Consider the following 24,047-nt stretch of genomic DNA (forward strand, 5'->3'; position numbering starts at 1 on the left):
CTGACCTATTACTTTTATATTATGAATCCTGAGAGAAAAAACAGCTTTAATCCTAGCAAAGCAGGAAAACCCAGTTCTTCCAGACACAAGAGCATTTTACCCTACAACTGTACTAGCGCGTAAGCCACTCACTCACTAGGATAAGAAGGGATCGTCATATCTGATGGTCACAGCCTAGAAGGATATCATGTGCCTGTGTTGTCTGCAGGACGAATGGGTTCTCGGCAGCAGCGGGAGAAAAGCAGATGAACCACGGCACAGGTACACAGCCCAGACTCGGCCTCCCCAGCTTCAGGACGCAGAGAAGGACAGAGCACAACCAATTCAAATACTTACTGGACAACCACAACGTACGAGGGCAAGCGGAGTCAGACACGAATGAGACATCTGACACAGAAGACAAGGCACATGCGAAAATGGTATGAGCCAGGTGTTACAAGGAACACAGAAAAGGGAGCAGCTGCTCGGGGCTGGGCGATGAGATACCACGGACAGCCTTACACAGGGAATGGAACAAGGCACAGGAAGACAGGCAAAACTCTGGAGGTTTCAGGGGAAGGGAAAAGAGGAGCAGCAGGTGGAGGAAAACACTTCAGGCAAACGACGGACAGTATTCGCCAAGCCCGGAGGTGAAAGGGCATGTGAGGACATTTGGGGAATATGTGTTCTCTGCAGCCTGGAATGCATGGCAGGGGTCACTCACGAGCGGTCTACAAAGCTAGGCTGGAAAGGGGCATGGAGAACTAAAATGAGAGCACAAAGTCACTGCTGAGAAGCACCTGGGTGACTCAGTTGGTTGGGCAGCGAACTCTTGGGACTCTTGATTTCGGCTCAGCTCATGGTCTCCAGATTGATGGGATCAAGCCCCACGTCAGGCTTTGCGCTGACAGTGTGGAGCCTGCTTGAGATTCTCTCTCTCCCTGACTCTCTGACCCTTCCGTTTGTGCTCTATCAAAATAAATTAAAAAACATTAAGAAAGAAAGAAAGAAAGAAAGAAAGAAAGAAAGAAAGAAAGAAAGAAAGAAAGAAAGAAAGAAAAGAAGAATAATGAAAGAAAGAAAAGGAAAGGAAAGGAAAGGAAAAAAGAAACGAAAAAAGAAAAGAAAAAAAAGAAAGAAAAAGAAAGAAAGAAAGAAAGAAAGAAAGAAAGAAAGAAAGAAAGAAAGAAAGAAAGAAAGAAAAAGAAAAAGAAAAAGACACTGCAGAGCAAGCACAGGGTTTCATCTGGGCTGACACGTACCAGATACATAAGCCTACTAGGTTAAGTCACACTCAGTAAAATGACAATGGCTAATGTGGTGGTTTGGTATCATGTCAACTTGGCTAAGCCAGGATTCTGCTTCCCAGAATCCCCTTCCCTATCCGGTCTGGAGTCTGAAAAATCTGGGTAAGACGTGTGAGAAGGAAGAGAAGCAGCAGCCACTATCCTGGCTGGGGGTTCAGGGAGGCGGGGGACAAAGGCAGAGGTGCTGGGAGGTTTCAACTCGGCCCTCCGCCCCCCCATCCCCCAAATATTCAGAATGTGAGTCCGCTTTACTCCCTGCCCTGGGGACCCGAGGCCCATAGCCAGATGCCGGAGCAGCAGCCCCCACTGGAGTCCACTAACACAGTCCTGTTCGGGCAGCCCCATGTGGCTTTCCAGATTCTCCAGCCAGGTCTCATGGTCCACCTGGGCCAGGGCTTCACGAGGGCTTGTCAGTGACTTTTCTCCGACAAATCAACTTCCCCTTTTAGGCCTTACTTCTCCATCCTCTTCCAAAACTGTGTGTAACCTTATTCCTACAATAAATCCCTATTCTCTACTACTCATGGTGGTTTTGCTTCTCTGATCTCATACAAAGATTCCCACTCTCAGACGGCTGGTGTGAGGATTAAAGAGACTAAATGGTAGCTGGCACAGAGCAGCTGCTCAATAATAACTTCCTGTCCTTCCACTCTGTAGATCAAGGATTAAAAACTATGGGGGAAAACTGGTATAAATGCAAATAAAAAAACAGAACAGCAAAATAAAATAGAACATGAGATCATATGTCCCAAATTCTGGATATCTGGCTCATACGGACAGAAAAACCAGCAGATCTGGTAGTAGCTGTTGGGCATTCCTGAATAGCAAACACACGCTTGGGTGAAAGAAGAAAAAGATGTTTTAAAAGTGTGCAACTTGAGATGAAGTGCTCTGAAGGGAGAGGTGCCTGGCAGGCAGGTGGAAGGGAGCTTGTACGTCCAAAGCAACAGTACAGATCTGGACAGAGAGTGCTGGGAGCCATAGCACAGGGATGATTAATAAAGAACCAACCATTAGTTCATCCAAGTGTGTGCCACACTTATACGTGTGGGGGATAAGGAGTGACTAAAAGAGGCAAAGATCTCTGTTCTCAGGTGGGGACAGAGAGACAATGAACAAACCGATAAAATATAATTCACAGAAAAACAGACAAGGGGATAGGGAGCAGAGCATGTGCATGTGATGTGGGTGATTTGCAATCTCAAAAATGATCATTAAAAGCAAATCATCTGAGCCAAGACTTGAGAGATATGAAACAAAGCCAAATGTAAGCTCGAGGTGAGGGTGGAGAACACAGAACAGCAAGTACAAGAAAGAACAACCTGGAGATTCAGAAAGATGAATGGCTCAAAGGGAAGAAGAAAGGTGGGTCGAGGTACGGGTGAGAGGGGAAGACACAAACACAGTGAAGGAGCCAGAGACAGCCTGTGAGGAAGCCAGGCACTTGGAGCGTATGCTTCCAGAAAGGAGGGGAGAGGCTGACAGCTCCCGGGGCTTCAACCAACAAAATGAGGAGTGAGAAGGCGACAACGGTTTGAAATGTCAACCACTCAAGACTTTAAATGAGAAACTTCCAAAGTTGCTGAAGGCTTACACAGAAGGCTGAAGAACAAGCCACTCGTGCAGAAAGGTGAATAGTGTATTTGGACTGCTAGTCTAAAAAGATTAACAGAAAGAAGAAGGGAGAAGATAAAGACGAGAAGGGCGGCCAAACTGTAGGCTGACTTCTGAGAAAGAGTTTTTGCAGCGCAGAGAAGGAATGGAAAGCAGGGAAGGAAAGCCACAGCCACCATCTAACCTCACAGCACACCAAGAACACGGTAATACCTGACCTGTGTAGGCGCACTGTGTAGGCTCACTATACAGGCTCATTGTATAGGATCACTGTGGTAGACACACTGTGTAGACGCACAGTGGTAGACTATGTAGGCACACTGTGTAGGTTCACTGCATAGACACACTGTGCAGACACATTGTAGACGCATTATGGTAGACTGCAGGTGCACTGCATAGACACGGTGTAGTCTCACTGTTTAGACACACTGTGTAGATGCACTGTGTAAACTCACTGTGGTAGACTGTGTGGGCACACTGTGGTAGACTCACTGTGTAGGCACCATGTAGACACACTGTGTAGACACAATGTAGTAGGCTCACTGTGTAGACACACCATGTAGACACAATGTGGTAGGCTCACTGCGTAGACACACTGTGTAGGTGCACTATGTAGACACACTGTTGTAGGCTGACTGTGGTGCCCTAAGAGGGGCTCCTGGTCAAAGGCCATCTTGCTGGAGATTCCAGACACACAGCTCTGCTCAGCTGTCCCAAAGGTGGAGGGAGCAGCATCCCGGCATACCTGGAGCCCACTCACAGGACACCAACACACTGTGGCACTCTGAGTGGGACGCCTTTGGGTCCCCAACCCACAACTTTAGAGAGAAAAGAAAGATATAAGCTTTCTGGCTGGAACCACGGTCCATGACTGATGATCTTGATGGGCGTAATCCTATTCAAGTCACACAGACTTAAAATCACGCCTAGCGTGACTCGGCAAGATTTTTTCCTGACAGGATCTGTCAAAGAGTATCATGTCTGAGCGGCCCTCGGTTTCCTGTCCCGGCGAATGCAATCCCAATTGCCCGGGAACAACAGCGTCTGTTCCACAGTCTCCCCTACTGGTAACGTCTCCCCTCAGCCAGAGTGCCTGTTAATACCCTCTACAACAGCGAGCACGAGACCTTCTCTTCTGGGAAATTCGCAGACACCAGACTTCCCCTTTGCACAAGTACGGGTACACATCCCTCCTCACCAAGTGGTGGTGACCAGTGATAGAAAGACTATGGCGGCTTGCTGCAGCCCCGATCTCACACAGACTCAGGCACACATGGAATCATGGCGTCCCAACTACAGGATGGCTTCAGAGGAAACGCTGACACAGTCCGCTACATACCCCTTAGCGATACACACTTTACAAATACCTACATCGAAGGAGGGAGTAAAGATGTGTGACAGGGAGGAGAGACCTGAGAGGACAAGGTCCCCCGGGGAAATCCAAAGATACGGGGCCAGAGAGTGTATGTAAAAAGTGTCCTTTTATAAAACGTGTTTTATAGTTTACAAACCACTTTCCCCCTTACCTCTCAGAATCCTAACAACAATCTTAAAGTTAAAGAAAGATCCAATTATTTCCAGTCTGTCAGAGAGACTGAGGAGCCAGGTCCCATTGCGGGTACCAGGGCTGAGACCCATTCTCACTGCTCTGCCATGCTGCAGGCACAGACAGGTTGCTGTAATAAAGAGGAAACCTAAGGAGTTCACTCAGAGAGCCTCCTTGATCTAGGCTCTCTCTCTCTCTCTCTTTTTTTTCCCATGTTTATTTATTTTTGAGAGAGACAGAGACAGAATGCGAGTGGGTTGGGACAGAGAGAGAGGGAGGCACAAAATCCGAGGCAGGCTCCAGGCTCCGAGTTGTCAGCACAGAACCTGACGCGGGGCCCGAACCCACGAAGTGCGAGATCATGACCTGAGTCGAAGTCGGATGCTCAACCAACTGAGCCACCCAGGCGCCCCTAGGCTCTCTCTTTTTTTTAAAAAAAGAGCGTGGCTGGGGCGCCTGGCTGCTCCCATAGTGGAGTGTGAGACTTTGATCTCGGGGTTGTGAGTTCGAGCCCCACACTTGGGGGTAGAGATTACCCAAAAATAAATTTTTTAAAAAAAAGAAATTTAAAGAGCATGGCAGTTTATTTACTCCTACATGCGAATAGTCAATTTGAAAGACATCAGGCTACTGATGTGCTGACAAATGAAGTGCATTATCTCCCTGTATTCTGGTTCCGCCCAAAGTGGGGAAAATGGGGAAAGGAGAAATTGTATCAATGCACATACTCTATGCAGCAAAACGTTTTCTGACTATGACTAAAGACTATTAGATTAAAAATGTTCCTTTCTTGGGGCGCCTGGGTGGCGCAGTCGGTTAAGCGTCCGACTTCAGCCAGGTCACGATCTCGCGGTCCCTGAGTTCGAGCCCCGCGTCAGGCTCTGGGCTGATGGCTCGGAGCCTGGAGCCTGTTTCCGAGTCTGTGTCTCCCTCTCTCTCTGCCCCTCCCCTGTTCATGTTCTGTCTCTCTCTGTCCCAAAAATAAATAAAAACGTTGAAAAAAAAATTTAAAAAAAAAAAAAAAAAAAGTTCCTTTCTTCACAAATTCATGCCTAACAATTCTGCATCGAGCCCTTTAGCGTTATGCCAAACAAGAAAACTTGGTGTTTTCTAGTGCTAGCTTGAGAAATCACCCCAGGATATTTTCATGCAGCTAACACTCAAATAGGTAAATAGAAAACATTACTAGAAAAGTATGAATATCCCGTCTGAATAATCTCTGATTACTGACCAAGGAGCGGTTCAAACTGGCACAAGTTGTCAAAAGAAAGGAGTAGGAAAGAAGACAGCCAGGCCGTGCCACAGGCTGACACAAACTTCTGGGGGCCTCCATGTCGAAGACACCATGATGTTATTTAAAGGGACAAAAGAAACTACACGTTCATTTATGTTAAGATGTCTTACCATGAGATTCAAGTCCAGCTCCCTGTGCCAGCCCATTGTCATAGGACTGAAAAAGAAAAACATCGTTCAGTTTAATAGGGAAAGGATAAAAAATAAGTAAGTCCTCATGCTAATTTTTTGTTTCTTGATCCACTTTTATTTCTCCCTTATATCTTCTAAAATACTCACTCTTTCCTACAAAGGGGTAGTTCGAGCATTTTCAAGTACCTGATCTTATCTTATCCACCAAGTGAAATCACTAAACGCATACAGTTTGCACATTCTGAGATAGATTGTTCAGATAGCATCTATAGATTTGACTTCTACCAATAAAAAGACCCAAGTCTTACTCTTTTCCTATTGCAAGAATATACAAGTTTAAGGAAAATGGAGACTCTATGCTCATAAAATATTATAAACATGAAACAAGTCTATTTTGAGACTTTTGGGCAGCCAAGGATCACAGTGCCTGCCTACCTTTGGATCTCCCCACACATCCTGCAAAATCAAAACAGAACAATGCAACTATATAAAACTGAAACCTTAGAGAAGCTGGAAGACACACGAAGCTATAAATTACCTGCCTGTAGAAAAAGAAACGTCAAATCCCAGCAAGCTGCCTCTTACATCCCGCCACCTTTCTGCAGAGAGTGAGGGAAGTATACGGAAAATCGTGAGGAAGGGAGTGGCAGGGAGCCAATGGGAGGCCTGAGACTCATCTAAAATTACTGCCAAAAGGAGAAGGTCCACCCTAGGCTGGAGGAGGACAGGCAGTCTTTGCTTTGTGCAGATCTGATATTACGAAGTCTGGGTACCATAACTTAAACAACACGATACAGATTCAAATGTCAGTCCCCACGGTGTATTAACTGTGGGCAACTGCGCGGAGTACAAACTTGATGCTAGCACCTCAGCTCACAAATCGCTACGTGAATAACAGATGTGCATCACAATCAGTAACCAATCCAGTCCTCTTTTTCAAAGTCTGTTAGTCACGGGTCACTGCGCTTATTATTCAGTTCATGCACGGACAGCAAAGCGTAGGGGTGCGTTGTCTCTTTGTCTTAGTAATAAACCCACATGACGTTTTCCAAAAACAGAACCAGAATAGACTGGCCACCAAAGATAAAAGTGCAGTAAAGAAACGAAAAGCAGTACCACTAGAAGTGAAAATGAGATCAAACACGGAGCTTAGAAATAGCTGATCATAAGAATATGGACAGCACCACTGTCTGGGACGAGATACGACGTCAGAAGAGTAAGTGAAGGCAGAGCATCTAAGTGGGGACAATGGCCATGATGACAAGGATGGAGACATTCTAGAGAAGGGATGCTGGCAAAAAACTTCACAGGAAAGGAATCCTTCAAGTTATTTCACAACAATGACACCACAAAGGATAAAAGGTTGGATGCTGCTACAAACCTAGGAAGGAGTCCAATCATTTACCATGACAGAAAAGATGTTTACCCCATATCGTAGGTTACACAACAAAACCAAGGCAAACACCGTTCAAACTACTCCCTCTCCCTCCTCTCTCCCTCTATACATATACTTTTTTTCCCCCCAAACACTTTAACTCTCACTATTTCTAATGTTTTAAATGACAATGTACTAAAACTAGTTTCACCACTAAAAAAAATTCTCTGTACATCTGTAACTGCTAGAGAGTTTGACATTGTGGCAACAAGTTGGTACGGGTCACAGAGCAGTGCTGATTCCTTCCTGCCCCCCATGACTCAGATCACTGTCCTCACTTCAGCTGAAGTGACAGTGACAGTCTCTGTCACAGTCTGGCTCCACCATGCAAAGCGAGCGCTGCCTGGACGGCCCAAGTTCTGGCAGAACAGAGCCCTGACTGCTGGAAAGGACCTCAGAGTCTACAGCACTCACAGGGCATGACTTTGGTAAATCAAGTTAACAAGGAAGGGAGACAGGCCCTCTGCAGATCAGGTAATAAAGGATGCTCAAAGGAGCAACATTAAGAGACCCTGAGAAACAAGAGAAACAACCTCTCTCCTACCAGAAAATCATGAACACACAACACTTTCCCCAGCATGAAAAACACAAACACAAAACAACCACAAAATCAAACTCCACAAAAACTCATGAAAGAAGTCACACTTGGTTGATTGAAAAGAGTGCACTCTGGGTTTTTTAAAAATATTTATTTTTTGAGAGAGAGAGAGAGAGAGCGCGCGCGCGCGCCAGCAAGGGGCAGAGAGAGAGGGAGAAAGAAATTCCAAGCAGGCTCGGCACTGTCAGCACAGAGCCCGGTGTGGGGCTCAATCTCACCCAACTGTGAGTTCATGACCTGAGCCCAAACCGAGTTGGAAACTTTACCAACTGAACCACTCAGGCACCCCAAGAGTACACTCAGATAGGGGCTTGTGTAAGAAAAAAGAATATCCATGAAATGACTAAACAGACAAATCTTTATGAAGTAACTCTGGAAAGAAAACACAGCAAAAGAATGAAAACATCTCGGTGTATGCAAATCTGCCCCCATTTCCCCAAAATGGCCATAAAACAGAAGAAAATTGTAATACAGCACCCCAAACTCAGGTGCTTACTATCAAGCAAGCAGCTGGGGGTATGAAAATGAAACTGAAAATTAAGAACAGAAAGGACAAACAGTAGGAAGAAATGAAGTTCAATGACTGCAGGGAAGAAACAGAAGAAAATAAGGAATAATAAGACCAAGGAATAGTAGTCTCAAAAGAAAAGACAATAAGGGACACTGAAGAAAAGGCAGAAAACAGCCAACAGACTAAAACTGGGATACAGAAGTCAAAAAGGTCAGAGAGAAAATGACTGAAATGAAAGACAAGCAAAGAAGAAAGAACATACACAAAATTGGAGTACCTAGAGAACAAAGCAAAAAACGGACTGGAACTTGGGGTTAGCTAACTATGGGCTATAGGCTAAATGTGGCCTGTGGCCTGGTTCTGTAGAGTCCTGGGAGTGCAGAAAATGGTCAAGCTCACTCGAAATGCAAATTAAAAATACACCGAGAGAGCACTTCTCACCCACACAAGACGGATAAAAATTAAAGAGGACGACAACTCATTCCACTGAGAGGCAGTGTGGAAAAGGCACTCTCCTACAGTGCTGGGAATATAAACTGGTCCACCCCTTTTTTGGAGAGAAAATGGCAACATCTGATAAAACTAAATATGTATTTTCCTTTAGATCAAAAAACCGCACTATTAGGAATTCATTCTGAAAATCTGTCTCCAACACATAAACGCATATGAAGATGGTTATTAGTTTCAACACTGTTTACATTCGGAAAATATGTACTCCACCTATGGAAGAATTCAAAAAAGTCATTTATGGAATGGAATAGTACAAAACTAAGTATCTTAGTTTTTTTGATAAGAATGAACAATAAAAACGTACACATCTGGGGGTGCCTGCGTGGCTTAGTCAGTTAAGCATTCGACTCTTGATTTTGGCTCAGGTCGTGCTCTCACGGTCCCTGAGTTCGAGCCCCATACTGGACTCTGTGCTGACAGTATGGAGCCTGCTTGGGATTCTCTCTCTCCTCTTTTTCTCTCCCCCTCCCCCCCATGCTCTCCCTCATTCTCAAAATAAATAAATAAACTTTAAAAAAAAAAAAAAAAAGGTACATATCTGCTCATCAAGAAGAAATACAGGAAGACCAAACCAAACACTAATGAGATTGGTTCCCTACAGAGTGGTGGTAAAAACAAATGTTAGGAAAGGGGGAGTTAGGAAGGGAGCAAAGACAAAAGGGACAGGAGACAGGGAGTTACACATCTTGGAATATCTCTTTTTGTATAGCTCTCACTTTCAGAACCAAGTCAGTATTTCAAATATTAAGTAAGTTTAAAAAAATTTTTTAAAATATTTATTTTAGAGACAGACAGAGCACAAGCAAGGGAGGGGCAGAGAGAGCCAGAGACAGAATCTGAAGCATGCTGCAGGCTCTGAGCAGTCAGCACAGAGCCCGACATGGGGCTTGAACCCACGAACCATGAGATCATGACCTGAGCCAAAGTCGGATACTTAACTGAGCCACCCAGGTGCCCCCAAATAGTAAGTAAGTTTTTAAAAAAATCAACAAAATTGGGGCAAACTCTAAAATGGAATCCAAACAGAAACAAACTCAACTATATTTAAAAAAAATAACATAACCATAGTAAAGGGGGGAATAAAAGAAGTAACTCAAGTATTTCTTAAATATGGTATTTTGATTTACATACCCTCAGGTTCAAAACAAAGAGACAATGTATTCTGGATAACGGTAACCAGGTTGGTCACCATCAGAGAAGGGAGTTACAAAAAAACAAAAAAAAGGAGGATGATTAAAAAGGAACTCTGTGGAGGGCGCCTGGGTGGCTCAGTAGGCTAAGTATCCAACTCTTGGTTTTGGCTCAGGTCATGATCTCATGGTTCAGGACATCGAGCCCCGCAATGAGCACTAACTGACAGCACAGAGCCTGCTTGGGATTCTCTCTCTCCCTCTCTCTGCCCCTCCCTTCCTCCCCACCCTCTCAAAAATAAATAAATATTAAACAGAAAGGAACTCTGTGGTGTTGGACTAAAATCCGAGGCATCAACAGGACTCACGGTTTTTAATACATATGTAAAGTAACAGAGGGGTATGTGTAAGGGAGGGTGTGTTTGTGTATAGATGCATGCATGTACACATTTCCCAGCTTGGCTTGCTGAGAGAGGGGCTAGAAGCAATGCTACCCAGGACCATGATCATAGCCAGGGCCCAAATCCTCATTTCTACACACCATCCTCCGATAAGAACCAGGGCTCCTTGAAAAAATGATCGATTCCTGGGCTATGGCTAGGAAAGTAAAAGATGAACCTGGAATATCTTGTGGCAGAAAGCAAAGGGCTGCTCAAAGCATACAGGGGGAGAGACAAAAAAAGACACAAGCATCTGCTTGAAGGGGTTCTCACTGGCTGAATCTGGGACAATCTGACCATTAAAATATATAATGATAGTAACAGGTAATAGCCCACTGGATCAAATAAGAATCTGGAGTTCAAGGTGATATGGATAGACAGAGGTAAAGAGAAAGCTTTTTCTAAAAGCAGAATTTCAACTGAAAATTACAGAAGAAATGACACAGCTGGAAAATCAATTGCATACCAACACTAGCAGACAAAGAACCTGTTAGCCCAGACAATCTTATTATAGTTGGATAAAGTCTGATGAAGGACAGATTATTTGACAGTCTCCAAAACATCTCGCCACAAGATATTGAATCCTTCTAGGTGGAAAAATTCTAGCTCTACAGAGAAGAATACGGCATACACCACCTTAATTGAGTGATCAAAAGTTACTATCACTGGTAACAGGGCAAGTCAGTATGCTACACTCCCAAAGACAACACGCTGAGGAGTGACACAGGGTCACTTCCTTAGTGTTCATGCCAAACCACATCATCACCTATCCTTCTACAGCACATAAATCTCTGTTTCTTTTAAAACTCCTTTCAGGCTCTGTTCTTTTGGACTCCACAGGCTTTTAAAAATGCCTGATCCACATTCTATAAAATCTGATCCACATTCACACATTCAATTAAAAACAATTTCATTCCTCTAAGAAATTAATTTTCATTTTGAAACACTAAGTGAAAGTTGAATTAACAGCCGAAAATAGTCTAATCTTTAAAACTAAAAACTCAGTATTCGGGAAGTAATAAACTTGGGAAGCAACACTTCTACGTCTCCAGTTTCATATACGAGATGAAAAAGTAAAGCAAAAGATAATTCTGGCTGAGACTGAGCTTTCCTTACTACTGCCAATGAGAAGATTAAATTGTACTGTGAAAGAATAACATTTCCATTTGATATTCTCCTTAAAAATAAACCTTAGATTGAAAAAAAAAAAGCACACGTCAAAGTATTAACAAAAATGATCCAAAAATCTATTGCTAGCCCAGTCAATCTTGTTATATTTGGTCTCTGCTAGTCAAATGACTTATGGAACTCCCACCTCACACCAAATATAGAAACAGTCTCCTCAAAGACACCATAAATCTCTACTATGCTTGGCCAGGGCTCTCCACTGACCCCTGTGAGGACAGTTTATCAAACATGTGCCTTTGAGATTTTGCTTCTTTTTTCTTCTAGGGCTGACCAATCTCTTTCTAGTAAAGACATTTGTTTCTTCAGACATAAATTACATTTAAATTTTAATGGCCAATGAATCAATCTGCCCTTCACAATTATTTCTATATGGCTGTTCTGATTATACAAAGTATCTAAAAAGCAATGCTACTAACCTGATTTCCAGATTCTTGGTGGAAGAAAGAGGAGACATGCATTTTACTGCAGCTCCCATATAGCAGCAATAATGATGTAAAATAGTCGATTTATCAACATAACTCACCATACTTCTTCTAATGTAATTGATGGCTTTTTTCATATCCATGCCAGACCAGTTGTTGAGCATATAGCAAATGCAGGAAGCACAGTATACAAATCGCATGTCATTTTCACTGCCTTCAGGGACTGCGCAGAAACTGGAAGTAATAACAGTATGACACAAGATTACATGGCAGCAGAATTTATTTTTTTTTATTTTCTTGCTGGGTGGGTGAGAAACACGCACTTCATGTCTTTTGTCACAGAAAAACCTATTATTAAATACAGATTTAAAAACCATATACTACTTGTATTAAGTCAACAAATAGAACTAGTACTCGAAAAATATAAAATGATCTCTAAATCACCCTCTGCTCCCAAGTTCTGATTTCTGGGTAGCTTTCCACACTACCAGTTACTCCTTACCAGATGCTACCACTCAGAGTAAGTTTATTTGCCCCCTACCACAGTTGTGGCACGCTAGCGTGAGAATGGGGGGAAAGGAGCAGGTAAAACACAGGACCTACTGAATAGTAAGAAATTCCCAAACCCAAGTTTTGATGTGTGAAATTTCTTCCAAATGTATATGTAGATAACCACTAACTGATCATATTGTGCTGTAATTCAATTTTTACCTATTCCATTAATTTCAAGAGAAGTAACAGTCTGTGCCTGGTATCTATTTCTTTATTTATAAACAGGGATACAGTGGCAATAATCAAAGACTACACCGAAACTTGGAGGTATCAGTCACATATGCTGGCTGAGGTCAAGATTCAGTTTTGCAGTATTTCCAATTAATGATAAAATATCTTATGTGTCTACATTAGTCTTCCCCTCACCGAGAGGGGTGGTTGTTTTTTCTTTAATTGTATTTATCATCATTTGCTTTGACAATAACCTTTATCTTTCAGTTAATGACACCAGTGTTTCAAGATTTTAAGTAAACTCTACACCAAATGTGGGGCCTGAACTCACAACTGGGAGGTCAAGAGTCACATGCTCCACTGACTGAGCCAGCCACATGCCTGAGGGAAGGTTTTTTGTTTTTTTTTTTTTAAGTCTAGAGAGAGAGAGAGAGAGAGAGACAGAGAGAGAGAGCGTGCACGAGCAGGGGAAGGGCAGAAAGAGGGACAGAGAGAATCCCTAGCAAGCTCCTCCATGCTGCCAGTGCAGAGCCTGATGTGGGGCTCAGCCTCACGAACGTGAGATCACGACCTGAGCTGAAACTAAGAGTCAGACGCTTAACCGACTGAGCCACCCAGGTGCTCCCCGAGAGCAGTGTTTTTAAACCTTGACAGGAAAATAGAGCTATTAATAGATGGAGCACTGACTTAACAATATAGCAGAATTTGTTTACGAAATCTCTTCGCTAAACAGGATCACTACTACTTTGTCATTTCCTAGATTTGAAAACAATTTTCCCCTTAAAACTCTAGATATACCATACAAACCACCAAATATTAATAAATACACTAAGTTCTTTTTCTATCTTTTATAAATGTCATTGAAACCACTTACACTAGCATCTAATATTCAGCGTTCATCCCTTTCTCCCCCCAATCACTATGTCTTAAGTAATAAAAGTTCAGACTAAATGTATGCTTACTTCAAAATACCATTTTTTTCACCGAGAAGGTAAATTAAAATCCATGTTACAAATGAAACCATTCAACCACTTATTTATGAATCTATTTACTGTGTCACTTAAAAAGAGAGGGAAGAAAGGAGTTCTGCTAGTGTGATTTCTCTTTACTCACATAAAAAAATCTTGGATCTTTTTTTTCTTTTTTTGATTAGGCATTTAACTTTATGTATGTACAGTGAACTTCAGGTGGTTCTAATAAGGGTTTATGATAAACCCTAAAGTTCTAGTACAGTACTGTACCCATTTTTTACTTGTATAAAATGTTTCCAAGAAAGAAAGAGAGACAGAAAGAAAAGGGAAAAAAAAAAAATCAAAGAGTGACCCATACCTCCCATCTTCCAGCTGAAGAGCTCTCAAGCCCGCTAAGCAAGCTTCCTTATTTACTCGGCTTAGGTCATCTCCAAGAATAACTAAGCACGAAAGGCCAGTGTAGGTCATTGCTATGTGGCCACTATCATAAGGATGAGCTGTTCCAGGATTCTAAATTCAAAATAAACATAATGTTAATGAACTAGTAAACTGAAAACTTACTTCATTAAGCAATCTAATGCAAGGTTTCAGGAACTAGGAAAATGCAATGTTTATACTGATTTGTACTGACACCTGATTGAAAAAGCAAACCTCCATTTTACATGACTCAATGTAAGTATAATCACATACTTTTCAGGCTACACAATTCTTAAACTTATCCTGCAAATCTAAAGCTTCAGGGAAGTAGTGCTTTTACACAAATAAACCAAATTATTTGAACTTCAAATGTCATCAACCATATCACTGATAACTTAAGTCTCAAGAAGTTAGAAAAGCATAGAGCTTTTCAAACAGAAACAATTTATGAAAGAAATAAAAATCCTTTTACTGTACAAATCCAAATTAAAAACCATAGTGACCACCATATAAAAATATTACAAAACAACAAAACAACACAGTTGAAATAATGAGTCTTTAAAACATATTAGCACTTAAAATAACAAAAAGCAAAGAGCTCTGTTACCAAAACTGAAAAAAATCTCTAGAAATAAAACAGTGTAACTTTTAAAATTTAGAGCCCAACGCATCCTGCTGGCAAAAAGTGTTCTGGAAGACTACCAGACCAGCAAATTGCTGAGGCGGAGCAGAGAAGTCTTACCAGGAAGCATTACCACGTTGTGTCGGATTTGTTTTACCACTCTGACTGTTTCAACAAAAGATAACCACAGTTATCAAAGAACTCTTAAGCTACAAAATATGTGACTCATATAGGAAATCCTGTAAAGACCCTAGGCACTGGCACTGGCATTGATAAAATCTGGATTTAAAAAAAGTGTTTACTATGCCAAGTAACTTGATGTCCCACAATATACAAAGCATTCAGAGTTTTAGGGGGACCTGGGTGGCACACATGATTAAGTGTCCAACTCTTGAGCTTGGCTCAGGTCACAATCTCACAGTTTGTGAGTTTGAGCCCCACGTCGGGCTCTGCACTGATGGTGCAGAAGCTACTTGGGATTCTGTCTCTCCCTCTCTCTGCCTCCCTCCAGCTTGTGCTCTCTGTCAAAATAAATAAATAAACTTAAAAAAAACAAAAAAAAGCATTCAGAGTTTTACAATTAATTTCAAATAATCAGCTGATCCTATGAATCAGTCACTAAAAAAAAAATATTTCACCTGAAAAATGTAAGATTTCACAATGTACTAATTTATATAAGTTTAAGAATGTCTTAAGCGCTTTTTTTTTTAAATTGAAGTGTAGTTGACACACAACGAAGAACATTTTAATTTTGAAAGAATAAGAGTGTATTTTAAAATTCATCTCTCTCACTGGTTTCCCTTCTATCTCAGTTTAGGTTCATCAACAATTGCTCCAAATTCTAGAGTAACTGCTCAGCATACTGGAAAGCTAAAGTGAAGCTTGTACCAAGGTTCTGGTTCAAGCAGACTCCTCACCTACTATAATAAACGTTAACTTCGGGGCACCTGGATGGCTCAGTCAGTTAAACCTCTGACTTTGCTCAGGTCATGATCTCATGGTTCATGAGTTCAAGCCCTGAGTCAGACTCTGTGCTGACAGCTCGGAGCCCGGAGCCTGCTTCAGGTTCTGTGTCTACCTCTCTCTCTGTCCCTCCCCCACTGATGCTCTCTCTCTCTCAGAAATAAAAACATTAAAAACAAAATTTTAAAAAATTATAATAAATGTTAACTTCTACAACCAGTGAAATGCATCAAATCTTGGCTATACTACTCACTGGCCTGTTTCATTCCTCCTACTAGAATGTGGATATTAGTACCTCCCTCATGGGGTTATTGTCAGGGTTAAATAAAGTTACTGTGATAAAGATGCTGGTTACCTTGGTGACGATGCAAGCACAAGGCAGATACCCAAAGGGCCAGTACTTCTTGGGAGTCATGAACTAGGGTCCCGGAACCACCAGGCAGGAAATCACATTATTTTTCTGCTCACTGACCTTCTGTGGTTCCTCACAGAACAAGTTTGCACAGTGTTCAAGACCTTCTATAATCTGACACCACCCTACCCATCCGGCCTTACTTCTACAATTCCTTATATGGTCTCACAAACAAGCCAAACAAATTTTCATCTTGGTAACACTTAGAATTCATTCTGAGTTCCTCCCTTCAACTGAAACTCTGGTACTCCCAGCTATTCTACTCCACATTTGTAACAGCCTTCTTACAACTCCCACAGCCCATTTCATTTCTTGGTACTTAAAGTAAACACCTACTAGGTTAAAAGTACCAGGGGGAATCCAAACACAAATCAAATGTGGAGCTTAACCTTAAGGGCAGATCAAGTAATTACAATACGAAGTAGGACATAAAAGCGTCATGAGGGAGACAAAGTAACACAAAGCTTTAAATAAAGGATTCTTGTCTGTGCCAGAAGAGGAACTTGGAGGGTGGAGAGGGGTGGAGAGGAGAGGAGAGGAGAGGTGAGGAAAGGAGAGGAGGCTTCATAGGTAGAAAAAAAGTAAAAGCAATGCAGACAAAGAAAATTCTGGGTATTTAGCATGTACTGGGGACAACACATAATTTAACAGACAATACAGAATTTGTGAAGGAAAACAGTGAGAAGAGTAGGTGGAGAGGCTCCATCAGTGTTTCCCGAAAAGTTCTCTATGGCCCTGGAAGGTCCTGGGGCATTTACCAGACAGGGTGGTTTGGTGAATTCGGAAGAAAAATTACTGACACTACTGTATTTATGTACTGTGTCGGGAAATCCCATGTGCCTCCTCAGATTCTCGCCGACTCTGAGCCAACTGCTCCTGGGGGGCCTACGTGAGTCCACTGGAGTCTCCTGCTCCTTCCACCACTCAAATTCAGACGACCACAACGTGGCATGGAGTAGGACCCAACCTCCCCCAGAAGATGCCAGGGGTCTAGGTGAATTAGGGCCAAAAAGAGGTTTCGGGAGACTCTATAAACCAAAGCATTTAAATTTTATTCTTGTTATTTAAAAAAACGTGTTGGGGGTGGCGCCTGGGTGGCTTAGTTGGTTGAGCATCGGACTTCACCTCAGGTCACGATCTCGCAGTCTGTGAGTTCTAGCCCTGCACTGGGCTCTCTGCTGTCAGCGTGGAGCCCACCTCGGATCCTCCTCCCTTCCCCCTCTGCCCCTCCCCCACTCGCTTTCTCTTTCTCTCTCAAAAATAAATAAGCATTTAAAAACAAATAAAATTGTCTTCAGAAGGGGGTACAGAAGGGGATTGTCTTTTACAAGTAATGTTATCAAAGTCCAGCTTTATTTCAACGAGGGCAGGTAAGAGTCTGAATAAGGTACAGCACTATAAAGCAGTTGTCATGACCACACGGCACGGCACCCAGACAGCCTGTCCAATACGAGTAACGGGACAGCCATCTTCCTGAGGACCAGCATCAGCGGGAAAATATTACATGTACAGCAAAAAGGGAACAGATTTTGTGAATTCTTTGTTTTTAGATTCCTTGCTAAAAGCAGCGGGCACACGTGATTAGACACATCTTGGCAAATTACCGTGACCCTGACACAGGCAAGGTGATCTACAGTCTAAGGCAGAGGAAGAAAGTTGAACCAGTACCTCTATGAAAACATGCTGCCTTCTCCCAAATTACTGCTATTTATTCTAAAATTAGGAAGAGAGTATGAAAAAACAGGCAAAAGACAACCTGCCTATTGCCTCAAATTCGTTGCTCTTCACGTGTCTTCAATCACTGCCTTGGCAAGAGCTTTTTGTTTTATTCTTTAGAAACAGGAGCCAAATGTAAAGTCCTTCACTAACACAGAAGTTCACTGGCTTCCTCGAGAGCAAGCACCAAGCACAGGAGAGCTGTATTTCCAATTCTCCAGGAAATCACCAGTAATTTTGACACACGAACAATAGGAGGAGAGACATAATACTTGTGACGGTAGCAAATTCTGCGTGCACACATACTGTGCATAGTTCCAGGAAGTAGGGTGGGTATCACTTTCCTTTAAGTAAAGGTCATAATACACATTAGCAGACAATATTTAGCTATAATGAAACACAGAAGCCTGGCTTCTGTGTCATTTCTTAGTTTTCTTTCCCACTAAAATCCATCCATCTCCCTCCTCCCTCCTCCCTACCCAGAAAGAACTCACCTTTGATGGGTTGAATGGAATACCCAGGTATGAAGAGCCTCGGAAACCACAGCGATTTAGATTGGATCCTAGAAAATAAAACCATGTACTTATTTAAAGTATATTTTATTTTTGAACAGACTCTAAAGCAGATCAATTATATATTCTTTCAGAAACTGAGTATTTTAGTACCAAAGCTTTGTCACTGTCTCCATTTTCATTCTAGCATGTGCCAGGTGTGTTCTCACTTTATGGGAATCTCACTTAATTTTCCAACCAGTCAGAGACAAAATAATGATTTCCTACCACATACCTTTAGTTTATAGCCTACCTCACTGCAGGCAAAATGCTTTCAAACCTTTTCTATACGATTATTTTTCATGTGATCAACATAATCAACCCCGTGTTAAAGAGCAGAAAACAGAAGCTCAGAGGTTAAGTGACATGTTCAAAGTAACAATCAGTTAATTACACATCTGGATCTGGAATCCTAACTTCCCTTCCACTGCCTTTTTATTTTAACTTACTGCTTCTTTATATGTGAGCAAACTAAACATCTAAGATGCCCTAGTCACAAAAAAATGTATGTACTTTGTATTTTAAATTTAAAAAACTTTTTTTTTTTATTAATTTTTGAGAGAGACAGAGAGAGCGAGCAGGGGAGGGGCAGAGAGAAAGGGAGAGAGAAAATCCCAAGCAAGCTCTGCACCGTCATCACGGAGCCTGATGTAGGATTCAAACTCACAAACCACGAGATCATGACCTGCGCAGAAACCAAGAGGCAGGTGCTTAACCGAATGAGCCACCCAGGCACCCCCCGCCCCATACTTTGTATTTTAGTATGGACAAACCTTTGTTCTGAGTCCAATGATCCACTCTACTTTGTTTTTATTTTTTATTTTAGAGAGAGAGCACGCACACATGCAAGCAGGTAAAGGGCGGGGTGGGGGGTAGGGAGAGAGAATGTGAAGCAGGCTCCATGCTCAGCTCAGAGCCCAACGTGGGGCTTGATCCCTGGGATTATGACCTGAGCTGAAATCGGGTCAACTGAACCACCAAGGCACCCCATCCACTCTGCTTTGAAGTACTAGGAACTTGAGAAAGAAAATAAGCTGGAAACGAAGTCACATCCATGAAAAGGGAGCCCTGTGCATTGGTGGTGGGAATATAAATTGGTACAGCCATTATGGAATACAGTATGGAGGTTCTTCAAAAAATTATACACAGAACTACTATACGATTCAGCAATGCCACCACTGGGTAGATAGCCAAAGGAAACAAAATCACCATGTCAAAGAGATATGTGCACCCCCATGATCGCTGCAACATAATTTATAACAGCCAAGACATGGAAACAACCTAAGTGTCTATCAACAGAGGAGTGAAAAAATCTCTCTCTTTCTCTCTCACACACACACATACACACACACCCACTGGATGAGTGGATAAAGAAAATTTCTCACACACACACACACGCGCGCGCGCATGCACGCACATCCAGAATGTTAATCAGCCATGAAAGAGCAAATTCTGCCTTTTGTGACATTATGGATGCCACATGCAATAAGTCAGAGAGAAACAAATATTGTATGTTTTCACTTACATGTGGAATTTAAAAAGGCTGAAACATGGAAACAGAGCAGAATGGTAGTTGACAGGAGCTGGGAGAAATGGTGAGATGTTAGTCAAAAGTACAAACGTCTACCTATAAGATGAGTAAGTTCTGGGGAGCTAATGCACAGGATGATGACTATAATTAATAGGACTGTGTTATACACTTGAAAGTTATTAGGAGAGATCTTAAATGTTGTCACCACACACTCACACAGGGTAATTATGTAAGGGGACTGTGGTAATCATTCTGCAATATATTCATGTATCAAACATCATGTTGTATACTTTACATTTACACGTGTTATATGTCAACAATACCTTTATGAAGCTGCAAAAAAAAACCTATAAATGAATCAGTTATACCCACAACAAGAAAATGGTTATGGGTTTGATTGCTGTTAGAAAATCAGCATGATAGACACAGAAGATAGAAATGTAGTATCAGCAGACTGTACTGTATCATTAATAAAAAAAAAATCGTAGATTTATAAATACGTTCTGACGTGAGAAACCAGTTTCATATCTCTTAGGACTGGAACATGACTAAATCATAGTAACTGTTTTTCACTCTATTTTTTCAACACAGGTACTCTATTCAGCTTTCTATCTCTCATAAACTTACAACAGTAACTTAAACATTAATTTCTTATACAATTTAGGGAACTTTATCCACTAAATTTAAAATTCTCCACTAACTACCTTACACCATTAACAAAAAAATCTGAAAAAGGGTTATTACCTAATGGTGATGATATTAATGAACATAGTTCTCTTATCTCTGCTAAAGACTTTTAAATGAGTAAGCCACTTAAGACTCGCTATTATATAATAAGAGTCATAAAAAGGCTCAGACTCTGAACGGATAATGCTACATCTGAGAATTGACTCCAGGAACTTCCCATATGAGAAAGGTCGTATGCACAGAAACACCCAGGGCAGTATTACACTGGTGAAAATTTAGAAGCAACACAGAAGTCCAAGAGGTTAAATATAATACTATATCTCATCAAAGGAACATGATACTGCTAATAATTAGGGAAAACTATGTAGCAACATGGAGAAATGATCAAGTTAAGAGAAAAGGTAGGATGCGAACATTTATGTGATTATGTTTACAATTAACCAAAGGATGCTTATCAACAAAGCCCAGAAAGGAATAAACAAAATAATATTGTGTGGAATGACAGGAGAGTGAATTCTGTTCTTTGTATCAGTCAGTGTTGTCATAACAAATTATCACAGAACTTATTAACTTGAAACCACACCCACTTGTTATCCAGCAGTTCTGTAAGTTCCAAAGTCCAAGATCAGCCTCACCAGGCTGGAATGGAGAGCCGCCAGGGGCTGCACTCCCTACTGGAGGCTCTGGGGGACAGTTGGCCCCAAGTTCCTTCCGCTTGTCCAGTGTGTGGGACTGAGTCTCCACATCCTTGATCACCGCCAGCTCGGGCCCTTGCCACTGCTCACACCTGGGCCCCTGGACCCAAGCATCTGCAACGGGGCTGAAATCTTTCTCCTGTCCTAGGGCCTCCCCTGTACATGGAACACCTACAGATCATCTCCCTATTTTGAGGTCAGCTGACCGGTAACCTCAACTTCATCTTCAAAGTCCATGGTGCTTAGTGTTTGAATAAGTACGGTACAGGAACTTAGGGGAGACAGAGGGCAAGGGGGAACATCTTAATTCTAACACAGCTTCCAAACTCCAAACTGGGTGTAATGTTATACTTTTCTAAAAATAAACTGTCTTCACCAAGTCACAGATGTCTTTATCCCTTTATCACCACTTGTTTTAATCCCTCCTAATTGGGGGAGCGGCATGTCAAAGGTGTATTTTCCCTAGGCTTAACATTTCATCAGATGCTGAAATTATCTTAATTCCTGACATATTTTTTTAATGTTTTTTTTTCTCTCTTATTTCCCCTTAGGAATGCCCTTTTAAAGATCATCCTTTTTTTTTTTTTTAATGTTTATTTATTGGGGCACCTGGGTGGCTCAGTCAGTTAAACATCTCTTAGTTTCAGCTCAGGTTACAATTGCATGGTTCCTGAGTTCGAGCCCCACATGGGGGTCCATGCTGTCAGTGCAGAGCCTGCTTGGGATTTTCTCTCTCTCTCTTCTCCTCTTCTTCTCTCCCTGCCCCTCCCCCGCTTGTGCCCGTGCATGCGCACTCTCTCTCTCAAAATAAAAACTTAAAAAATGTTTTTAAATGTTTATTTATTGGGGGTGGGGCAGAGAGAGAGGGAGAGAATCCCAAGCAGGCTCAGCAGAGTCAGTGCAGAGCTGGATGCGGGGCTCAATCTCACAAAAAATAAGCCTTAAAAAAAAATGGGGGTTGGGGGAGAAAGTTGTGCATCCCTGTTTCAGGTCTGAGTATATACTTCACTTTGGAAGCCTACCTTGAGCCCCCTCCTAAAAGGGTCCTGCCTCAATGTTGATGGCTGCTGAATGCTGCTGAATGAAGGCTGGGGTGGCTGTGTCAATTTCTTAAAATAAAACAATGTCTCCTGAATGCCTGACTCTTCCTATCAGGCTCTGCAGCATTTTATCCATAGAACTGCTTTCAAAATTCAATCTTCTCTAAGAGACTAGAAATCACTTATATATAAATCTTCAGGTACCTCTGAATTATAAGGCAAAGGTTTACATTCAAACTTAACAGAAATTTCTTTTAAATGTTTTTATTTTTGAGAGAGAGAAAAAGAGCACACACGCATGGGAAGGGGCGGAGGGAGAGGGGGACAGAGGATCCAAAGCAGCGTGGACGCTGATGGCAGCGAGCCCGATGTGGGGCTTGAACTCACCAACCGTGACATCATCCATGACCTGAGCCCAAGTCAGAGGCTTAATCAACTGAGGCAACCAGGTGCTCCTACATTCAAACTTGTTAAAAGTTCTGCAGTGAAGTCATAATCAAAAACCAAAAAAACAAAACAAAACAAAAAAACCAAAAAACAAAAATTCAATCCTCTCAATTCCTGCCACCACTTTATCACCTAGGTTTATGTAATATTCTAAATCCTATATTTTTGAGGTGCCTGGCTGGCTCAGTCAGTAGAGCATGTGACTCTTGATCTTGGGGTTGTGAGTTCAAGCCCCATGTTGGGTGTAGAGACTACTTCAAAATAAAATCTTTAAAAAATAGTAATAGATCCTGTGCTGCCATTTCAACAATCTTCATAGCACTTTCACCAGGGGTAGGTTCCATCTCAAGAAACCACTTTTTTTGCTCATCCATAAGGAGCAACTCCTCATCCGTTCAAGTTTTACCATGAGATTGCATGAATTCGGTCACATCTTCAGGCTCCACTTCTAGCTCTCCTGATGTTTCCACTACATCTGCAGGGACTTCCTCCACTGAAGTCTAGGACCCCTCTAGGTCATCCATGAGAGTTGGAATTAACTTCTTCCAAACTCCTGTGAATATATTTTGACCTCTTCCCAAGAAACACAGATGTTCTTTGTGGTATCTAAACTGGGGAATCATTTCCAGAAGGTTTTTATTTTATTTTACCTAGATCCATCAGGGAAATCCCTACTTATGGCAGCTACAGCCTTACAATGCATTTCAATAAGACCTGAAAGTCAAAATGACTCCTTGACCCCTGAGCTGCAGAATGGATGCTGTGTTAGCAGGCATGAAAACAACATTCATCTCATTGTACATCTTCATCTGAGCTTTTGGGTGACCAAGTACACTGTCAATGAGCAATAATATTTTGAAGGAAATCTTTTCTGAGCAGGTCTCAACAGCAGGCCTAACATATTCAGTAAGCCATGTTGTAAACAGATGTGCTGTCATCCAGTCTTTGTTGTTCCATTTATAGAGCACAGGCAGAGTAGAGTTAGCAGAACTGAGGGCCCTAGGATTTTCAGAAATGGTAAATGAGGGGCACCTGGATGGCTCAGGGGGGCTAAGTGTCCAACTCGTGCTTTTGGCTCAAGTCATGATCTCCCAGTGAGTTCAAGCTTCACCTGGGCTTTGAGTTGACAGCAGAGATTCTGCTCGGGATTCTCGGTCTCCCTCTCTC

At 42.1% G+C, this 24,047-nt stretch overlaps 1 protein-coding gene across 1 annotated transcript in view; it reads right to left on the reverse strand.

Annotated features, from left to right (window-relative positions):
- PGGT1B (protein geranylgeranyltransferase type I subunit beta) overlaps window positions 1-24,047 on the reverse strand; it is a 62,505-nt gene that overhangs the window by 17,747 nt on the left and 20,711 nt on the right. Inside the window, exons 3-6 of the mRNA XM_043554157.1 lie at window positions 18,424-18,491; window positions 14,158-14,309; window positions 12,207-12,339; window positions 5,851-5,896 (exon numbers count right to left, since the gene is read on the reverse strand). Of these exons, the coding sequence (XP_043410092.1) occupies window positions 5,851-5,896; window positions 12,207-12,339; window positions 14,158-14,309; window positions 18,424-18,491 (399 nt within the window). The remainder of the gene's footprint in view (window positions 1-5,850; window positions 5,897-12,206; window positions 12,340-14,157; window positions 14,310-18,423; window positions 18,492-24,047) is intronic.

The sequence above is a fragment of the Prionailurus bengalensis genome, chromosome A1 (assembly GCF_016509475.1).
Source record: "Prionailurus bengalensis isolate Pbe53 chromosome A1, Fcat_Pben_1.1_paternal_pri, whole genome shotgun sequence".
Classification (NCBI taxonomy): domain Eukaryota; kingdom Metazoa; phylum Chordata; class Mammalia; order Carnivora; family Felidae; genus Prionailurus; species Prionailurus bengalensis.